This window comes from Ochotona curzoniae, unplaced genomic scaffold (genome assembly GCF_017591425.1).
Source record: "Ochotona curzoniae isolate NIBS_2020 unplaced genomic scaffold, NIBS_Ocur_1.0 scaffold_1037, whole genome shotgun sequence".
Taxonomy (NCBI): domain Eukaryota; kingdom Metazoa; phylum Chordata; class Mammalia; order Lagomorpha; family Ochotonidae; genus Ochotona; species Ochotona curzoniae.
This window is the reverse complement of record NW_024467083.1, coordinates 11433431-11456162: the sequence shown is the minus strand read 5'-3', so window position 1 is coordinate 11456162 and position 22732 is coordinate 11433431. Positions and strand designations below refer to the sequence as shown.

The following is a 22732-nucleotide window of genomic DNA, read 5'->3' as shown; positions in this document are numbered from 1 at the left end:
AGTAAATGTAAAAGGAGGCAGGGCTATTCCAGTGAGAAATCATTCTGAATTGTGTATTATTTTTTATAAATTGCCTCTCTCAAATCACAAAATAATAATAATGACAATAAATAAAGTACTTGTTCCACCCCTGAATATTTTCTGAACACTATATACCACATTATATGTTGAGTAATATCTCCATGAAGGCTCTTACCAGTATTTCTAGGAGTACATTTTGATGATATTATTTGTAAGAGTGGGCCATAATACCTCCATGGTTTTTAAGCAAAAGGAAAAATGTGTGGAAATAATTTTAAGTTTTAGAGGGTTCAAATTTATTTCAACAAGAAACATCAGAAACATACATAAATCAGGTAGCATATTTGTCATACTGATTTTTCACAACTCAAAATAGAGCAGTCAACTTTACAACAGAGAATATTTGAGCAGATTTACCAATGCCATATAACCCATGATACTTTTGCCTATAGGTTAGATAATACACGCTTTATTTATTGATTGATAGCAAATCATAACTTTAGGTTTAATATGCAATTATGTACTTGGAGCTTTCATTAAATTCAGTTTCCCTTACATAACTTCTCAGGTTGTAAATGACTGATCTCAAAAGTGGTACAGAAGTTCACAAAAGCTTTATGCTTATCCCCTCCATGCCAAGCTGGTGACTACAAGTGCATCAGATCACCTGAAGAAACTGTTCAGAGACCATGGGGTGGGTACGCTGGGGGCCAGCCTCAGGGCTTGTGATTCAGCCTGGGGTGGGCACTGACTGACCGAGGAGGACAGTGGCTCAGATCATTTCCTGCCTCTCCCACCTCAAGATCAAGCTTGATAATAAAGCTAAATGGGTGACAGGCAATATCACAGGCACAACAGCAGACAGAAGTGGTAAATCTGCCCTGGAACTCAAACAACTTAAAGGACAAATGGAGGCCCCTCCACTGTCTCCTGCAGCTGGCCCTACTACCTGTACAGTCTTCCCTCCGAATATATAAACGTGTGTGTGTGTGTGTGTGTGTGTGTGTGTGTGTGTGTAGTATTGATTCCAGATCCCAACTCCTATGGATATCAAAATCCACAGATGCTCAAATTCCTGATATTAAATACTGCAGCATTTGCATATAACTTACACATATCACCCCCCCCATACATTTAAAATCACCTCTGGATTACTTATAATACCTAATACAGTATAAATACTATGTGATTTAGGTAATAGCAACAAGAAAAAAAGCCTGTACGTGTTCAATACAAATGCATTTTTTCCAAATATTTTTCAGTTGTGCTCAGTTGGAAGCCCAAACCAAGAACCCATGGGTAAGGGAGACTAGCTAGATTTTATAAATCAGTCACCACTCAGGACGTGCAAACCGTCTTCTTACTACCACCCTCCCCTCCTTCGGCAAACAAGGCTGCCAAGAATGATTCCTTTTTCATATTTTGGTCTACTGTGTCAATTTACTCAAGAATTGTTATTACCTTTCTGATTCCCTGCAAGCAGTCGAGGATGGTGAGATTGTAAGTGCAATTTCCAAAGGAAGCATCCCTATAAATATAAATAAATTTAACATTAACAACTTGCATGCAGAATGTTCAAATGAACAATACCATAGTCAGTTGGAAACAGGCTTGTTTGGCTTCACAGTTGTCAACCTGGCAAACCCATGTAACACATCGATCCTTCCACTGCTTTTGTGGCTTACCCAGAGCATTTCTGAAATGGCTTTCATTTTAACAGTGGACTGAAGTGGGTAGCATAACAGGCTAATAATCCTCTGTCTGCAAAGCTGATACCGCATACAGGTGCTGGTTTGAGTTCCAGCTGCTTCACTTCCAATCCAGCGCCCTGCTTATGACATAGGAAAGCAGCAGTGGATGGCCCAAATCCTTGGGCCCCTACACTCACGTGGGAGACCCAGAAAGAAGCTCCTGATTTCTGGCTTTGGATCAGCTCATATGACCATTGTGGCCATTTGGGGAGTGAACCAGCTGAAGGAAGACCTTCTCTCTCTGTAAAAATCTGCCTTACAAATGAACAAAGAACAACACAAACAATGGACTGAATTAATAAGAGTGCGGATCTAAGTGGCTAAGCCCCAAAGTCAGAGTGCTTTGGCTTATCTTCTGCCTCTGTCCCACATTGGCTTTGGAATGTGAGTAAGGGACTTCCTTTACAGTCCGCGTTTTGTCATCTGAGAAAGGAAGTCCGTGATGGAGCCATCGCCTACAGCATTGTTGCAAGATTAAATGAAAAAGCATGTGAAGTTCTTCATACAGCATATGGCACAGACGCGGTGCTTGTCAAATACTATGACAGTTCTTATTAGCAATGAACTTGATTCTTTAAGAATAATATTCATCAGCATGAGAAATTTTTTAGTGGAGGACAATCTGTCAAGAACACCATAAATACAATGTACTTCAACAGAACCACAGTGTTGTTTTCACAGACTGAAAGTCTCTCCTCCCCCATGCCAAACAAAAACAAAGGCAGAGGAAAACACCAGTCACACTTCCTGACTTTGAGAGTCACCGGGTCCACCAGAGCTTCTAAGATAGCACAAAGCGCTCTCTATCAAAAGGAATGGGAAACTGCATTGAAAAGAGAGTATTTCATATTTTATTTAAGTTTTTAGAGCAACTTAACAGACTTGCTTCAGGCAACATAAAACTAAAGTATCAAGTTCGGGTCAGTTAAGCAAGAACTGGCACAGCACTTTAACACTAGCAAGGTTCCAAGGTGTCCCAGGCAAGAAACTTGACCTCCAGTGTCTATTTCTCCCACTTGGTCCCCACTGCTGACCCAAGAAACAGGCAGCAGACCTGACAAAGTCAAACCACATACCACACCACCTCTGCCAAGGGCAGGACAGAGGGTGCCGGGAGGCAGTGTTTGGAGAAGGCAACCTTTAAGGGCCGAACATCAAAAACAAGTTTAGTATCATTACCACCCCAAGGTTAAGGAAGCTGTGGCTGCTAAGTCATGAACTAAAATGTAACTTGGTCATTCCTGAGTGTTAGCATCCTGATAGCTAATAGAAATATATCAAGTCAGCAAAGCCACTCAAAAGAAATGTTTCTGAAAATTTTGAAACTTCACTTGTGGTAAAGAGGGTTATCCTAGGTTTTGAAGTCCATCTGATACCAAGTTTTTGAGCTTTTTTGTTGTTTTTCAGATGGCTTTCAAAAAATACCTGAATTCGTGAGTCAGTTAAAATAGCTCCCTGGTAAAATATGAATCACAAGAAGCAAGTTTTAATGGACTTTCCCAGAGAAAAAGGATAGCTGAGGCCCTAAGAGCAAATGCTAGTTTATATTTTTATATTTTTATATTCATACTTCTCCATTACACTCATCTCTTTTGGGCATGGTTTCAGTATTTCATTGTTTTTAGATCCCTTCAATGGCCTTGTGAGGCTAAGGACCCATTTTTCTCAGAATGTTTTTAAATGCATAAAACAGATAGGAATAACAAATACTAAACTAAATTAAACTTTAACAAGGTTATCAAAATATTAAGACAAGTTGATAATAGCCCATTATGTATTTTAAAATTAAGATAATCTAATAAGCTTTAATGATGTCTGATTACTATAATTTTGAACAAATGAGTATAAATAATATTTAAGACCTAACTTTAATAAAACATTAGGAATGTCTGTAATTCCTACTGTGACAAAGCTACTTATATTGCTAACACTACCAGGGGTTATTTCCAGGACTCATTTGTCACTGAATGTAATCCTATTAAACATTAGAAGAAATACAGACTTTTTTCCCTTATGTTGACTGACTCTGAATTATCTCTTTAAACTCTACGTTAAAACTATTGCTTTATTTTATTCAGGAAAAAAACTTCTATAGTGAAAAAGTTAAGAAATAATTATGAAAAATGGAGGTGACACTTCTTCCTTAAAGGATGTCTTTCCACTTGGAGACTGTGTTAAACAATTTGGCCAGTACCTGTCAAACTGTGGCTGACACTCCAGACCAAGTCTCTCCAGATGCCTGTAAAACTGCTGAGACTATCACATCTCTTGTCCTCTTATCTTATAACTGTTACCAAAGACTAAAAAGAGTTACTGTGACCTTGTGGTCAAAAGTGCAGCTCTGCAAAGCTGGGCCTAAGAGCTAATTTGCCATGCAGCAGAATTAAGATGCAAGCAGTCACTGCAGGCTCAACCAATGGTGAAATGTGTGCAAGTTGAAATAAGAAATGCGATTAAATAAGCTATGTACTCTGGGTTGAAAAAAGATGGTATATCTTTTTTGAGCACCTACTATAAAATGCATTTATTCATATACATTAGTACAGGAAGCTATGTGGCACCACTTAAAGCCAGCATAATAACAAAATTTGGCTGGCAGAGTGGGCAAAAGAAAAATAGTTTAGTAATGGCAGCCTACTGAATACAGTAATAGGAAGGAAACTAACATTGAAGGAACACCAAAAAATATTATGTTTTTTCTGAGGGGAAAAGAATTAACAAAGAAAGGATAAAGGTGGAAGACTGAACTATTTCTACTAAAATATCACTAAAAGAGAATTTTTAAATGCACTTTTAAAGAATGAAATCCTACAAGGAGAGAAAACATAAAAGAAAGGACAAAAAGAATAGGAATTTAAATTCTGAAAATCATGGATTTTAAAACTTGAAAATAAGATGAATGAGTAGTAAACAAAGAGAAGACCAAGAAAACAGAATACCTATGTTCTGAAGAACAAAACAGCAGCATCTTGGAATAAATTTAATCAAGGAGGTGAAAGATCTCTATAATGAAAATTGTGAAATGTTAAACAAACAGAAATAAACACCAAAAAAAAAAAAAAAGGAAAAATCTGGTATGTTCACAGAATGGAAGATTTAATAAGATCAAAATGGCCATGCTACGAAAGCAATGTACAGATGCAATGAGATACCAATCAAACTACCAATGGTATTTTCTTCAGATCTAGAGAAAAGGATCCTAAAATTCATATGGAAACAGAAGATACCCCCAAGTCACTAAAGCAATCTTAAACAGCAAGCACAAAGATAGAAATATCATAACCTCAAAGTTCAAGACACACCGCAGAGCAGTTATAATCAAAACAGCCTAATAATGGCACAAAAACAGACATGTAGGCCAATGGAACAGAATAGAAGCCCTAATAACTGATCCATGCATCTGCAGCTAACTAATATTTGAAAGATGATCTGAATCTTAGTACAATGATTCCAATCCCTGATGAAAGGGTTATTCAAAAAATGGTTCTGGGATAATTGTATCTATGTGTACAAAATTATTAAATAAGAATCCTTATGCCTTATACATAAATCAACCCAATACGGATCAAGGAGAAAAAAACACTGGAGAAACTGCAAGAAACAGACGTATGCAAAAACTTGTCGGAAAAGACCCCAGAAACAAATCTCTTCTCCACACTTCCTCTCTAGATCACAGGCTATCAAATGATAGGTTGCAATAACATCACCTGCATAACCCTTTAAAATACACTGCTGGGCACCACCTCAGGTCTCACAGTTTAAACCCTAAGACAGGGCAGCACAATTTGCATTTCTCCCAAGTTGCCAATGCTGCCAGTAGGAGGGACAAGCAGAGAGCGACTGCCCTAGACAGCCTCACCCATGATCACTATCTGCTAATGCCCTCAAATACATCTCTAGCACAAACTCCTTCTTTTCCCCTGATACCTAAGCTTGTACACATAGGCTACTTAAGAAAATTTATGGGAGAGAGCAGGCATTTGGTGTAATGTTAAGATGCTGACTGGGACACCTACATGACATATCAAAGCAGCTGGGTTAGAGTCCTTACTCTGTTCTGAATTCTAACTTCCTGCTAACGCATACCCTGGAAGTGTGCATGTGATGGTTTAGGCAACTGGGTCTCTGGCCACTCATGTGAGACGCTTCAGCTGAGTTCCCAGCTCCTGTCTGCAACCTGGCCCAGGCATGGCCAGTACAGGCATTTAGAGAAAGGACCCAGCACATGGTTATTCCCCCTTTCTCCCTAAACCTTTCAAAATCAATGAAGCTCATAAAATTTAAAGACAAATTTATTTGGTAAAAAATTTTAAACACATAAAAAGAGCTTTCGTGATACATATTTTCATGAAAAATTTCAAGACCCCTTATATTTTATGGGTACTATGTGATGTTTCAATACTTGCATTGTGTGATGTTCAAATCAGGGAAAATATATTTACTCTCTTAAATATTTATCATTTTCTTGGGGTTCAAACATTCAAAATCTCCCTACTTTTAGAGAAATCTATAGTACATTATTATTATCTATGTTCTCCCTACTATGCAACAAAACACCACAATCTATTATACCCATCTAATAGCACCTATCAGTCAATCTCTCAAACCCTCCCTTCTCTCTTTTCTACCCAACCCTGGCAATCACATTCTATTCTCTGAGATCAACTTTTTTAGATAACACATGTGAGTGAGATCATGCAGTGTTTGTCTTTTGTGATTGACTTATTTCACTTCACACAAAAACCTTCAGTTCAATCCATGTTGTTACAAATGACAACATCTCATTCTTTTTATGGCTGAATGCGATTTCATTGTGTATATGCCTCACAGTTTCTTCATCCATTCATCAGTTATTGGGTAATTAAGTTTTTTTTCCATTTTTTAGCTAAACAATTCCAATATAGCACAAACACCTAACAGAATTTCTATTTAAGTGTCACACATTTCTCCAACTCATTGTGTAGCAAACATTTCTCGAATGTATCCCAACCCCAAAACCAATAGCAAAAATGATCTGGTCTTTCAGCAGTTCCTGACTCAGTAAGAGACACAGCACAAGCTAAACAAAAAGGAACCCTCTACAGCTCTCATTCCCCTGCACCTGATCATTACTCTCCCAAATGTACCTCTTGAATGTATTTTACTGAGTCCATTGCTTTTCCACACCCAATATTAGTCTTTCTAATCAATTTCCCTCACGGTAGCCTGTGACACTTTCAAAAAGAAGGCATGATCCCATCACTTTTTGACTGTAATTGTCATTATTCTGGGCAAGATTCAAATCCTTGACTTGCCTCGAGGCCCTCCAACACCTGCTCAGCCTGCAGCCTGTTCTTGCAGCCTCCTGCCTCCCATGCTCCCCTCACTCTGTGCCCAGCCACAACACCCTGGCCTGAGCTCTATGAGGGAACACCCAGTTCTCATTGAACCTTGCCTCTGCTAGGGACACAATCTTCCTACTTACTTTTGCATAGGTTGTATCTCCTCACCCTCCAGATATCAGCTGGGAAACCTCCAACCTCAAGTTGGTTGGATCAAATCCCCAAATTTTTTACCATCAGATGTAATCACATTTATAAAAATTATATCCTACTCTGCTTATGTTGGTCCTATGCAGTTTCTCTCTCTGTCTTGGATAGCCTTTAAAAAGGCAAGATCTACATTTGCACATTTTTGTTCCTCACTGTTTCCTTAGAACATGGCTCAAATAAATGCTTAACGGAAGTAGAGGAGCTTGGGAGCTCATCCCAAGATAATGTTCTGGTATATTCTTTGACCGCATTTGTTAAACTCAATTCTCCCAAAAGCAGCTTTGCTTACATTAACCCAAAATCCCTTCTAGCCAATAAGGACATTTCCTTCTGTTCCCCTTGCCAGAGTATGAATTGAATAAAGGTAAAAGCAGTAATACTCAAAGGCAGTTTTCTCTCCTGTTGTCAATGATACGAGACACAATACTTCAGTCCAACTGCTTTATAGAAGCTGAGATAAACAGTGTAAATTCCCATACTTTGATTGCAGTTACAGTGACCAGGTACTTACCTCACTCCTGGTTTGCATTTTCATTCATTAATTCCACCATGCATTCATCCATTCATATTTATTAAGTCAAATATTATTGAGTGGAACAAGAAGATCTGTTGTACTTTTCCATCTCTCTTATAAAGGAAAGAAAAGTCTGCATAGTCCTTACCACCTGGGACAACTACAGCTCTTGCCCTTATCTGTCATGATAGTTTTACTGTGTATTGCATTACTCTGTCAAACAGGTAAACACAGGCTTCTCTTCATTCAGGAGATAAAGCAATACCCAAATACTCAGGTTTTCTAATCATTCATCTTTGCTGAAGAATAAATTATGTGTTTCTAATATTACAGCCAGCAGCTGTCCTGAGACATCCAAATGCAAATTTAGCTCAGCCTCATCCCTGATCATCTAAACTTCATCTATCTTGGCAATTCTTTCTAAAGCTGACTTCTGAGCACAACAGTCAATTGAACTAAAAAACTATTATTAAGTAATTATAAAAATCTACATAACTGTGACCTTAGGAGAGGTCAATAAATATCCACCAAATAAAAACTAAATAAAGAAATATTTTAATAGAAGGAGCAATTGGTATTTGAATGTGTGTGTGCTCTTTTATATTTGTTTTGAGGAAAAGCAAAGAAAACTAGAATTACTACCCATAATTGGATATTAAAAGGAAGAGCTGGGTTCGCTGGTGTAAGACAGTCAACTGTTATGCATTCAGAAATTTTCATAGACTCAGCCAGCAGTGGTGAACTACAGACACCATGGAAATCAGCACATTTTTACTGTTAGCAAAGATACTAGCAAACCACTGTGAATAGCCTGAATAAAATCTAAGAAATCACTCAGATTGAAGCAATTTTGTAAATATCCAGAATTGCATGATGAAACCAGAGATGAAACAACATATTTGCACAAAACAAGAAGAAAGCATTTCTGGTAATGAAATGGTTCAAAATGAAGAAACATTAGAGAACAACGGGCAGTACCTACACAGCTATAAAACAGAACTGACGGACAATGGACTAAGACAGTGGAAATGACCATGATGTGTACACATATCTCAATCCCAAGATTCATTTTAAATTCTACAAATGGCACATTTTCAGGAAGTGCACAAATATCTAGAGAGTAATGGGTTGGATAGGATCACAGAAGCCATCCAAGAGCCCTAAAGCATTGAATTGATTGCCACTCCATGGTCGCCACAAAATCATGAGCATCTGAGAGACAGGAAAAGCATCACCCACACCTGGTTATTCAGGAAGTAGGACACATTACAATGTTTACAGACATTGTTGAAGGAATGTGTGAGTTCATTAACCTCTACCTAAACATTCTCTGGCTAAAAAACTATTAGCCTTTCCAAAAAGAAATTATATAAAATAATCTTTAGTTATAAACTTTACAATAGAAAAAGTACTCTAGATCACCACTATGTAATGGGAATATCTCAGTCATAAGAGAGCCATAACTGTGACTATAACTTTTATAATTCTATTAATATAAAGATAAGTAAAATTAATTTTAGTAATAATGTGCTTAATTTAGTATATCTGGATTATCATTTCATCATGAGATCAATATAATCATGAATATTTTATATTGTCCCATGTTAAATCTTTAAAAGTCAATGTACACTCTATACTCTCGAGTTGGACCAATTTCACAAACTAACTATCACAGGTAGCTAGCAGCTACCATACTAGCCAGTTAGCCCAGGTGTACAGGGAATTAGACAATGCCTCAAAATAATTGACAAAAATTGCCCAAAGTATATCCTCACTTCAGTTTCTCTGACGAATACGTGGTGTGGGCTAGAGGGAAGAGAAAGAGCTCAGCAAGTACATCATGGGGGTCTATAATATGAACATGTGTTTTAGGAGAATAGCAGGAGAGCAACTGTGTCTCCCACTCACGAGGAAGCGAGTGCATGCCTTCTCTGCCTTCTCAGAGCAGAGCCAAAGGCTGTGCACCAACCAGCACTGACTACACACGGCATGGGAACCTGTGAGTTTCAGCACGAATGTCAGGCTGTGCACCGATCACCTGATCAACTAAGGAAACACACACCTGAAAATTCAGTGCTAAGCTACGACTTAACAGGTGACCAAAAACTCTACAAAGTGAAATCTGTCTAAAACAAACCGAGTTCTGGGTCTTTTATCAACACCTTACTCTTCTATGTTTACCCAGACTTAATTGTGGCTTAAAAATAATGGTAAATTTTATGGAACTCAAATATTGAAAATAGGCCTTTATAACAGACATTCAACAAGATAACTACTACTGTTTTATTAAAATAAATCATTACATCTTATTCCAAACCATCTTTACCAATTAAAGCTGGTTATTAGAAATATACTGTTATGAAGTATACAAAAAGTTGGCACTAACCCTTAGTACAAGAAAGTCTGTTATGCCCAGTGTGGTATGGTAGCCTAACAACTAAATCCTTACCTTGCATGTGCCAGGATCCCATATGGACACTGGTTCTAATCTCAGCAGCCCTGCTTCCCTTCCAGCTCCCTGCTTGTGGTCTAAGAAAGCTGTCTAGGACAGCTCAAAGCCTTGGGACCCTGCACCAGCATGGGAGACCTGGAAGAGGCTCCTGGCTTCGGATCGGCACAGCTCTGGCAGTTGCAGCCACTTGGGGAGTGAATCATTCATTGGACAGAGATCTTCCTTTCTGTCTCTTCTCCTCTCTATATATCTGACTTTACAATAAAATTAAATAATTTTTAAAAAGAAAAAGAAAATCTGACAAGAGTGAACCACCAAAAATGGAATCACAAAAAAAGTAGTGTGTGAATTATGACTGGTTATGAGCTGTACTACTGCACTAATATGGAGGAAATCAATACGGGGGAGGATTTGCGGAGGGGTTGGGGAAATATCAGAGTCCATGGATCTGTGTTATAAAATGGAATAATGTAGTGTGTGTGTGTGTGTTATATATATAAAGTATATATATAGGTAAACATGTATGTACATATATTCATCTGGAGAAACTGTATAATGGAGAGTAGCATACTGAGAAGTGAAGATACAGTGCAGAATGCATCTATACAGCTGAATAAAAAATGGACTCCCAATGAAACTGTCAAATATATCTTGACAATAGGATGCTGGACTTTCTACCATTGTCTATACCTGCAATGTCAGGACATATCTAAGTAGCAGAATAATGGACTCGTGACTGTTGTTGAAGACCAACATCTCAAACATCTGAAAAACATAAAATTCAGGCCCGCTGAGAGAGAGTACTGGCTAAAGTCCTCGCCTTGCACACCCAGGATCCTGGCTGCTCCACTTCCCTTCCTGTTGACCTGGGAAAGCAGTGCAGGAAAGCCCAAAGCCTTGGAACCCTGCACCTGCTGCTGGCTTTAGATTAGTTCAGCTTCAGCTGTTGCAGCCACTTGTGAAGTGAACCAGCAGACAGAAGACCTTTCTCTTTTCTCCTTCTCTTTGTAAATCTATCTTTCCAATACAGGCAAATAAATCTTTAAAAAAAGAAAAAGGTCATAAAATAAAGTTGTGATACCCAAAAAGAAAACAAGGTAAGGAATATACTCCCTTGAAACACAAAGCTATTACAACACAAACTTAGACAAAAATTACAAATTTACGCTAACAAGCATCTGATCCAAGGTTAGCTATGAACAGGAAGGCTTTTGTTGTAATTGCATCTAACACCTACAGTGCATGTTTACTTTGCACTTTAGAGGAAAGAAAGCATCCTGATGCCAACTTCTGAGTCCTTGACCCTTTTAATTTTTATGAGAAGACAGGCAAGTCCTGGCAAGCCCAGGAGACCTAGGATAATTGCTTGAGAAATTTCACTAAGCTCAGCCACCGGGCCATCACTAAGGGTCCTCCACAACACACAGCAAACACCTCCCTGAAGGCAAACAGCATGGGTCCACCTTAACGACAAATGCCACTAAAGGAGTGTCAATGAGAGTTTTTTGGAGTCTTGTGACAGTAGAGAGTCTGGCTTCACATCTGCTTTGGAAAAAAAAAAAAGCATTGGATATCACTGTTCACAGCAGATAAAACACCACTATTTGGTAAGCCTTCTATTTCCCCCAAGACTCTCAGGAAACAGCACAAAAATTGTTCCACAAATAACAGTGTATTATTCTGAAACCCAAGAGGTCTTTTTTGTTCCACACAGGTGTGGGTCTGGAAACGTGCCACCCAGTGTTACAAAAGAACTGCAGGAAGGGAAGCAGTACTTTGGAAAATTCTGTGTTTAAACAAAGAGAAACAGGTGATTTCACTACTCAGAACTGACACCAAACCACCCTTCCTCCTGGACTTCCCCTTAACCAGCCCAAACTGAAAGACCTCCCCATACGCTTCCCCACCACCGTCCTGAAGGAATTTCCTCATTTTATGCTTTCATAATGGCTCTGGTCATACTTCTTAATTCCTTGCCTATTAGACAGAACATGGTGTGCAGGGGTGGAGTAGGCACTGCATGTCCTGCGGTCTGAGCATGGGAAGAGATGGGAGGAGCTACTGGAACGTACTGGGACCTAAGAACACTGGAACCTGGGTACAGCAGACCCTTTTCAGATGCCAAGGATCTCTCAAACAAATGCATAATTAATAGTCATCTTACCAGGCTGGCCTGACTCTCAGCCTTTCTCCAGCAAGATTTGCCTTGCTGGGCATTTCCACACACCAGCTTGCTTCTATATATTCTATAAAGATATCCCTCAATCTGGGAAATAGCTTTGAGATTTAGTTCTCCTGTCTCCTCACTTGGGAGTTAATATAACAAAGCCTTCCTTTCCTCAAAGGACAGGGTTCACTGAGCGTGTTTAGGCGACAGGCAGGGATCCTAAGCACATCTTTAGAATCTTTCAAACTCTTTAAAAATTCTTCCCATCTAGCTCTCTGCTTGTGGCTTGCAAAAGCAATCAAGAACAGCCCAGGACCTTGGGACCCTGCACCTGCATGGGAGACTGGGCAGATACTCCTCGCTCCTGGCTTTGGATCGGCTCAGCTCCAACTGCTGCAGCTGCTTGGGGAGTGAATCATTGGACGGAGGATCTTCATCTTTGTATATCTGTCTTTCCAATTAAAAAAAAAATCTTAAAAAAAATTCTCTAAAAGGGAGAGTTATAAACTTACTTGATCATTGAGTGGGGTTTGTTTGTTTGTTTGTTTGTTTGTTTGTTTCTTTAAATCATGGTGCATCTCACAGAGCAATACTTCTCACCCATGCCTATGAAATGGAATTCTATAGACAGTTATTTTTAAAATCCTAGTACTCAAAACTTCAGTACAGGCCAATTATTTCAGAATTTTTGAGAGTGGAACCCACACATCAATAGTTCTTAAAATGCTTCCCAGTTATGCAGATAAATTTAAGAACTGACAACACTTTGGGGACCACAATCAACTAATCCTAGCTCTTCTCCAAAGTAAAATAAAGCAGCAGCCACACAAAATTATGTTCCTGAGCCTACCTGGGAGACCTGCACAAACCCAAGAGCAACAAACGGAAATAGGACATCCAGACTTCTACCGGCTTTATCACACTGCACCCTGCCTGCAACCTCAACTCCATACCTAGTCATTATTCTTCATTCCATTATTTTCACTCACTCTTTAGAAGTGAGTCCCTGGCCAGTGTGGTGGTGTAAGCTGCCTACTCCTCCACCTGAGGAGCTAGTGTCCCCTACAGACAACACACAAGTTCATGTCCTTGCTGCTCTACTTACTATCCAACCCTCTGCTAATGGCCTAGGAGAGCAGCAGAGGATGGCTCAAGCCCTTGGGCCCCTGCACCAACATGGGAGACATGGAAGAAACTCCTGCCTCCAGTTTCAGACCACTCCAGTTCTAGCCACGGTGGTCATTTGGAGAGTGAACCAGCAGATGGACAATCGCTCTCAGTCTATCTTTTCCACACTGTATAATTCTGACCATAAGTAAAAACAAATAAATCTTTTAAAAGGAAGTGGACCCTTGGATGTTGTTTACTTCCTGAATAATTTTGGCGGTCAACCAGAAATTAATTTTTGGCAAATCTAGAAACAATCATAATACCAAACCCTTACCAAACTCATATATACAGACCAAAGAACAATGAAGTATACATGAAGCACAATAGAAGTTGTGCAGTTTTAATTCCTTATCTTCACAATGTCTTGTGAGACTTTAAATTTTTAAAAATTCTGTTTCATGAGCATCTAAAAATACAAATCTGAAAACCACTGCCACTGACTATCACCAAAACAATCTAGGTATCCACCACATTCCAGTGATGTGACATTCTTACGAGATGTTGACATGCTGGAATGAATACAACTCTATAGAACATTTGGTCAATGGTGTCTACACTATAATTTGGCACTCCACCATAAGGGAGAGATTCCTAAAATATTTGTGCCACACTTGCCAATTCAAGTTCTGCTGACTCCAACATAGAACTAAAGCCCTTGCTCCCTTGAGGGCCCACTGCCAAACCAACACTCAAGATGGATGCACTGAAGGAATTCGATAGATGAAAAAAATACCCTTTCCTCTAATTTTCAGCTAGTGTTGCTCTTGATAAACATATTGGCCCTTCTCAGCACAAGTGAAAAGTAGAGCTTTTGACACACTACCTTATGAGTGGAACACCCTAAGACTCTCTCATAAGCAGTAACATCACAAGCCTTCTGGTGTGTCACACCAAGCCAGAAATTCAACCATTCCCAACTCTAAAGACAACTACACTTAATTTAATCAGGAATAAGTAGTAAAGCCACACAGATCTCTTTTTAACTTGCCTCATTTTTACTCTGTTTTCACCAGGTTACTTTTTTTTTTTTAAAGATTTATTTTTATTATTTTTTCATTGGAAAGGCGGATATACAGAGAGGAGAGACAGAGAGGAAGATCTTCCATCCGATGATTCACTCCCCAAGTGAGCGCAACGGGCCGATACTATGCCGATCCGAAGCCAGGAGCCTCTTCTGGGTCTCCCACGCGGGTGCAGGTTCCCAAAGCTTTGGGCCATCCTCGTCTGCTTTCCCAGGCCACAGGCAGGGAGCTGGAAGGGAAGCGGGGCTGCCGGGATTAGAACTGGCGCCCATATGGGATCCCAGGCGTGCAAGGCGAGGACCCTTAACCACTTGCGCCACTGCGCCGGGCCCCACCAGGTTACTTTTTAAAAGTTACAACTTTTAAAATTTTAATTAAGAATTCAAATAGAAAAAAATCCGATAAACCAGACTTTTTGGTGATAACAATGGATGTACCTACATTGCGAACATCTTTTTATATAAGATCCTACCTAACATATCATTATTTTAAAAAATGACACACAATTAAAAACATTGACAGTACCTAAAATCAGAACTACAGTTTTTATATCAAATAGAAAGATCTTCTTCAGGACCTACTCCTAACAAGATCTCCAGTACCCAACTCCAGACTTAAGTCTTCCTTATTATTTTTGTAACATCTGTCTCCTAACTAATGATGTGCCGGAACTGGTCCTCTGCCTATACACTTAAACACGCTGCACACCCAAGTCCTCAGCTGACTGAATCACCTTACATCCACAGGACTCTCAATGAATGGCACAGAACAAGGAACAATCTGATATACTTATTCCCTTGAGACACAAGTAGGAAAAAAGAACCAGCCATGCAAATAAATAATTATAATGGAAGACACACGCTTTAATGGAGCATGGAGCATTGTAATATATAAGCTGTAATGGGGAATTATAAGTCAAGAACCTGCCAAGTTTCTCTGGATAAATGAGGAAAGGCTGCACAGAGGTGACTGCTCAGGGAAAATGGCCTGCTAAATAAATACCTGAAGAACAGTATTGTTTTAATTCACAGTGGCTGCAAAGCCCTTTTATTAGAAAGATTTGAAATACATAACACAGTGAAGAGTGATGCATCAACCATGTCCGCAAGGAGCTTTCAAAAAGTCTTCATTCTTAAATTGTACACAATAAAACAATTGCTTTTAAATGGAAGGTCCTTCTAGACTTTCTATTTTTAATAAAAATGGTAACAAAGCAGCAGTTTAAAAAAAAAGAAAGAAAAAGGTGACCATGAAAAAAAGGATGATTTAATAGCAAATGGGGTCTAAAAAGAACTGGCAGGTAATCACCAAGGTTATAATGAAGGCCCAGACACTGCCAGCTGACTAGCACTGTTAGGTAGATGAGCCTGAACAATATTTCCCTGGTCTAAAGGTCAATTCGTGCTGTAGATTGACAACTATGTCTTAGCATGAGGCAGTAAAAAAGGTTTCTTCAGTCAAATTCCAGAAAGCTGGTAATATTCTTTGGTCTAAATTCTTCACTAAATTTTAAATGTACTACTTTCTGACATCTGCACTTCAAATGTGTGTTTTGTCAAGAGTCTAGATTTAAAGATGCAGCTTTACACAAACGCAAACACACAGTTCTTGCTGTCCAGGGTTATCAGAAAACACAATTTAAGGAACTGATTTTGGCTAGCATTTTGGTAGAGCGGGTGAAACATCTCATATGTGTACCAGTTTGCATACTGGCTGCTACATCTCCCCCTTCTAGCTCTCTGCAAATTGCCTGGGAAAGTAGCAAAAGAAGCCCCCAAGTGTTTGAGCTCCTATCAGCAACATGGAATACCTGGGTGATGCTCCTGGCTTCTGGCTCCTGACTCCTGGCTGACACCTGGCTGACCTGTGATGGTTGAGGCCTTCTGGGGAATGGTCTGTCTGTCTGTCTCTCTCTCTCTCTCATTCTGCCTCTAAGTAATTCTGACTTTCAAATAAATTTTCTTCAAAACTTGAATTCAAGGTCAAAGTTTTAATAGAAAATGAGTGCCTACACCAAGGAACAAATGCCTCCTACTCAGGTTTTCACATAATAAATACTTTATGTAAACAGATTATTTAAATCTCTTCATGTCTAACAACAATGCTATAACATTCTTCCCAGTACTTTCTCAGTTCCTTTTAAAACACATTTGACACTGACAACTAAAGGTGCAATTAAACGCTAGGAAACAACTTCTGTTTGACTTGTAAGAGACTAACACAGTCCTACTGTAAATTACATAGGAGTAAGAGAGAATGAGGAAGGACATTCTCTCTGTGCTGGGAAGTAAAGATATCCAAGACAAGCTATATGGGTAAAAAGTAAGGCGCAAACAGAGTATGTGATATGCTCTGTTATACAAAAAAACGGGAAAAAATGAGAATGCAGATCTTTCTTTGCTTATATACTCATAAGGAAGCTCCAGAATAGTGCAGAATAAACTGATACCAGAGGTTACCTGGAAAGGACTAAACACATGAGGATCAAAGAGGCAAAGGAGGAAAGTCAGTGTAAACCCTCTTTATTTGTTTTAATTTTTAAATTGTTAATTTGGGCCCGGCGGCATGGCCTACTGGCTAAAGTCCTCGCCTTGAACGCGCCAGGATCCCATATGGGCACCGGTTCTAATCCTGGCAGCTCCACTTCCCATCCAGCTCCCTGACCGTGGCCTGGGAAAGCAGTCGAGGACGGCCCAAAGCTTTGGGATCCTGCACCCATGTGGGAGACCCGGAAGAAGTTCCTGGTTCCCAGCTTCAGATTGGTGCAGTACCAGCCGTTGCGCTCACTTGGGGAGTAAATTCATCGGATGGAAGATCTTCTTCTCTGTCTCTCCTCCTCTCTGTATATCTGACTTTGTAATAAAAATAAATAAATAAATAAATTGTTAACTTATTTATATTTCCAACTATTTAAATAAATCTGTGGGAAAATGGGCTCCAGCAGGGATTATTCTGATTCAATTCTACCCTGCACCATAATAATTTGCTGACTATTATTTCTTCCGTTAAGGTCTATTGATTATTCAAAAACTCTACTTCTTAGGAAACAGATTACCCAGGAGAAGAAAGATAAAATACAATCATATGTAAAGAATGTATTACCTTCTCTTCCAACATATTCATCTAAATTGATAATAACAATATTGTGCCTCACCTAGCTAGTGAAAGGGACATATATCTTCTTTGCCCAGGACACCACAGTAGAAAAATTATTGTATTTATATACATTCTACCTACAAATTTTTAAATAGCTACCTTGTCCATTGGGCCTATTTACTGCTATTACAATTTGATGAGTGTTACAATTTCAAGATACACATGTATTTTCAAAATAACAACAGACAAACTGCAACTAGTTTTCTAATTTAAAAAACAGGTGAAAGAGGTATGCTTGCAGAAAACAGGCATCAGTCATCCCACAGTCAGTGCCTCCTCTCTGGGCTCCTACCACAGAGGACTTCCAGAGCTGTCTCATGTCACACATGCTTCTAGCACTTTCCAGAGAGCGCATCTCTATCTGCCATTCCTTCCCCACCTATAAAGTTCAACTGAAGTGAGTTTCCTCAATTTCTGTCAGAATTCATCTTTCCTTCTATTTCTGTACACTTTTTTGGTTTGTTAGTTTTTGTTTCTGAGGCATGGAGACTGAGATACAGCCCCACAGAGAATTCCCATCTACCGAGTCATTCCCCAAAAGGCCTGTAACAGATAAGGCTGGACCAGGTAGAAGCTAGGAGTTGGAAATGCAATTCAGGTGAGTGGCAGGAACCCCACTGCTTGAACCATCATTTTATTGCAGAGTCTGCACTAGCAGAAAGCAGGAGTCAGGGGCAGGTATCCAACCTAGGCACTCCAATACGAGACATAGCATTTTAACCACTGGGTCAAATACCCACCAGCAAACTGTTTTCCAGTAAACTTTGTGCCTGTAAATCTGCAAACATGAGATCCTTAGAAGTGACAGTTCCTTCTATTCATATTTATATCCTTGTGAATGATCTTTATTTCTTATCAATAACAGCATCAATTATTAACAACAATAGATAAAAACAAAAGCCAGGTATTGCATCAAGCACACTGATAAATGTATTTCCTCATTTCATCAATACGGCTAGGAATATGGAGGAACAAAGGCATAAGCAACTTTCCCAAAGTTTTTACACTTAGGACAGGTCTAAGAGGCAGAATGAGGCTTAGAGCCCAGCCTCTGTTCACAAATGTCTCCTTTCAACCACTTTGCTCAGGATGCAAGGTCCTGGAGATGGCATTGTGGTGTAGCAGCAGATAAGGCTGCTGAAGATGATGGGGCAACGTACTGGTTGCTCCACCTTCAATCCAGCTCTCTGCTAATGGCCTGGGAAAGCAGCAGATGGCTCAAGTGCCAGGACACATATCCCTGATAGGGAGACTCTTATGGAGCTCAGGGTTCCTGCCTTTGTCCTGGCTATTTTATGGCTGTCTGGGGAGTGAGCTAGCAGGTAAAAGATCTCTCTCATTATCTCTCCCTCTCCCTCTGTAACTCTAACTCCAAATAAACAAATAAATTCTTTTAAAAAGAACTGGGGAGAGTCATTAACACTGCCATTATTACCATTTCTGAAAAACACAACACTGTGTTTTACAAAGGCCTTCCAAAGTATAGTAGCCTTTGGGAGTGGAGAAGGAAAACAGTTTTCCATCATCATTAAAACTCATCTAATACAAAGCCTGTTCATTCCAGTCTGTCCTTCAATGGCTGGTTAGCTCTGATGGCTTGGGGATATTTTCCTTTCACCATGCCAACTCCAGTCTTATGCCCTTTGAGCTCATTGAGAAGAATAAGCTCAACAGGTATTCCTCAGCCCTGTGCCTCCTGCCACTTTCACACCCACCTGGATCTCTCCTATGCCTCTTCAGTGTCTCACAATCAGACCAGAATCCCTTGGACCTTAAAGGATTTCTTTTTAACTTACTCATTCAAATATTTACAAAAACGACAGGGAAGCTGCCACATTGGGATACCCACACCCATGACCAGGTTTTGAGTCCCATCTCTACTCTAGCTTCCTGCTAATGCATACACTGAGAGACTGCAGGTAATGGCTCAAATAACCCCTACCATCCATATAGGAGAACCAGATGAAATTCAGAGCTCCTGGCAGCAACCTGGCTGTTGCAGACATGTGCGGGAAAAATTATTGGATAGAAGATCTCTCTCTCATTGCCTCCCTCCTTCCTTTTCTCTCTCCCACTCACCTTTTAAATAAATGAATAGAAGTTTTGTTTTTGTTTTCTTATTTCATTTAGTAAAAGCACCTCAGCATCGGCAAGGAGACCAGCCTTCTGAGGATTTATAGCAAGCAGCAGGGTAAGATATGGTAGTAAGAAGTCTCCTTAGCTGCTCCATTCCTTTCTACCCTCATTATTATGACAAAGTAAGCAATACACAGATTTATAGATTTGAAGAAACAACTAATCAAAACTATGAAAATCATTCACATTGTTAGATGACTGTTGTTCCTTTTCACTTTTTCAGCAAGCTCTCAAATTTACCCTTTTTAAGAGACCTTCTTCATTTAGTATGTTTCCCCAATATTGAAATGGCAGGTTTCCTGAGGAAATAAACCATGTTTGTTTATGGATCACTAAACAGATGATCCAGGATCCCCTTAATGTTGGGAGGCACTTAGGATATCTTATTTCATATCCCCAACTCCCCAGGCAGTTGGAACTTAATCAAGATGAAAAAATTAGAAGATGAAAAGTGATGCAGATTATTGAAATCTGGTAAATCTTGTCATAATTATTAGTCTGTACAGCAGGTACTCTTGGCTTCAAGTAAACTCCAAAATATAGAAAAGGGAAAAAATAGATTTCTGTAAGGATAAAGCTATTTTTATTCTTACCAGCTAAGAGGGAACTTCTGCCTAATGGAATAATGAAAAATGACATCTCATTTCATTCCATGTAACACTAAGATCACAGCTTTAAGACAACTGAAAAACACATCATCTAACACTGAAGTAGTGAGCTCTTCAAAGTGCTGCATAGCTAAGTAGCTAAACCTGAATGGAAGCAGTTATACCTGAATGGAAGATAGGCATTGTTGGAGCCAGATAGGAGTGCTCTGTAGGCTTCTTCTGGGGTCTTCTTTAAATAAATTACCTAAGACAAATAAACAGCAAAATAAGAACATTGCTAAAGAATGGCACAAAACCAACTACCACATTTGCATTTCACTGCTTCCACTGTAACAACATTCATGGCAATGATGTGGGTGTTTAGACAGCAACTTAAGCTGCCAGAATGCCATTTGCAGCTAAGCTGAGCAAGCAGATAAGAGCTCAAAGGACAAGCTCATAAGAAACCATCTAGGGCAATGTATCAGACATGCTGGCTGACATAGCGGCAGGGACACCAGTACCCTCGTTAAACCATGGGCTCATCTCAGTGCGGGGCCCATCGTCCTTCATAGAAAGTCAGGATCAATTCAGTGCCTGGGGGAAGTTTGGGAAGACACAGAGCACACAGGTATCCAATCTACAGAGCGCTCAGCTCTGAGGAAGAGCAGGATTGCTCTTAAAATTCAATAAAATCACAATGCTATCTACTCGTTCAAATACTTATAAAAGCAGCAGGGAAGCTGCCACTTGCGGTACCCAATGAGATGCAGGTGAGAGCACAGCAAGCTGCATTCACTCAACCCTCAACACAGGTGATGCTCAAATCCAGGTAGCTTGGCGGAATGAACTACTAAGAAACAAACACGAAGGAGAGCTCAAAACCTGTGAACAACTTCCATGTGGCCTCTTTACTGCCTGTGTCGTCCGTGCCAGGCCCTGTCAGGATGCTAACTCCCACAACAGAATTCACATGCTTGTGGGATTAGACAAGTTAATGAAAATACCCCCTGAAATCTATGTCGGAAAGCTAGTGACAGAGAAAAGCTGCTGTTTGAGGCAGTAGTTGGGTAGTCTCAATGCCCTGTACAGTGAGATCTAGATGAGGCGTGCGTGGGGAGTGTTCACGGAAAGAGGGAAGGGCCTTTCGCATGCAGGAATGACAAATGCAAGGGTCCCTGATGCTGGAAAGAAGTTGGTGAGCTGGGCAGAAAAGAAGGTCAGCCTGGAAGGGACCCAATACAAGGGAAGGAAGAAGCTGAGCAGAATGAAAGGAGCATTGCAAAAATACTGGAAGGGTTTGGTTTTATTTCGAGCACAGTTTCATATTTTAATACTGAGTCAAGGGCACTTGGTCCTTTTCCTCTACAGCATCAATCTCACTTAATTCCTAAAATCCTCTCTACCCAGAATTACATTTTTTAAAAGATCTATTTGATTTATTTGAAAAGAAGAATTACAGAGAGAAGGGGAGAGTCACAGTTACACAGACAAATCTTCCATCCTCTAGTGCACACCCCCCAAATGGCCACAATGGCCAGGACTGAGACAGCCAGAAGCCAGAGAAGCCTGGGACTCCACCTGGGTCTCCCTTATGGGAGGCCAGAGGTCCACGTACTTGAGCTATCTTCCACTGCTTTCCCAGGCATATTAACAGGCTGCTGTATCAGAAGCAGAGTAGCCAGCATTTCAACAGGTGTTCATTTGGGATGCTATTGCCACAGGTGGTAGCTTGTCCATTGTGCCATAAATAGGAATCCTCTACCTGGAATTAATCTCATTATTTCCTTATTATGCCATTTCAATGATAAGAATGACAAAGTCCCAGCTCTCAAACATAGGCACCTCATTTCTATTTATAAAGCATCAGTATCCATGAAACTATACTACAACCAATATAGTACATGTGTCCACTGAACAATTTTAGGACCACAAAACATTCCAATTCTGAATTATCTGAAGAAGGGAAACTAACATCCAGAGGTTTAAAAAATACCTGTGACTTTAATAACAAGGCTCTACATTCATTTAGCAAGTAAATAGGAATGTCTGATCTTTTATTAAGAATGACTGCATATAAAACAAAAACAGCACTAAAAATTGAATAACCATGAAAGCGCTAAACCATACAGATCCTACAAAGGAAGAATCATGACTTTAGTTGCAGCTCAAATTACATAAACTCATTTCCAACAACCCCACATTTCAAGTCCACTTTCAGTAAC

The 22732-nt window shown here is 39.7% G+C and overlaps 1 protein-coding gene across 4 annotated transcripts in view; it reads right to left on the bottom strand.

The window, feature by feature from the left end:
- Positions 1-22732, bottom strand: part of CDC14A (cell division cycle 14A) — a 165168-nt gene that overhangs the window by 79416 nt on the left and 63020 nt on the right. For 3 of the 4 annotated variants that reach the window (XM_040998412.1, XM_040998414.1, XM_040998413.1), the window contains exons 5-6: positions 20693-20772; positions 1483-1549 (exon numbers count right to left, since the gene is read on the bottom strand). The exons of the other annotated variant lie outside the window; for it this stretch is intronic. In XM_040998412.1, coding sequence (XP_040854346.1) covers positions 1483-1549; positions 20693-20772 — 147 coding nt within the window. The remainder of the gene's footprint in view (positions 1-1482; positions 1550-20692; positions 20773-22732) is intronic. 4 annotated transcript variants of the gene reach the window in all.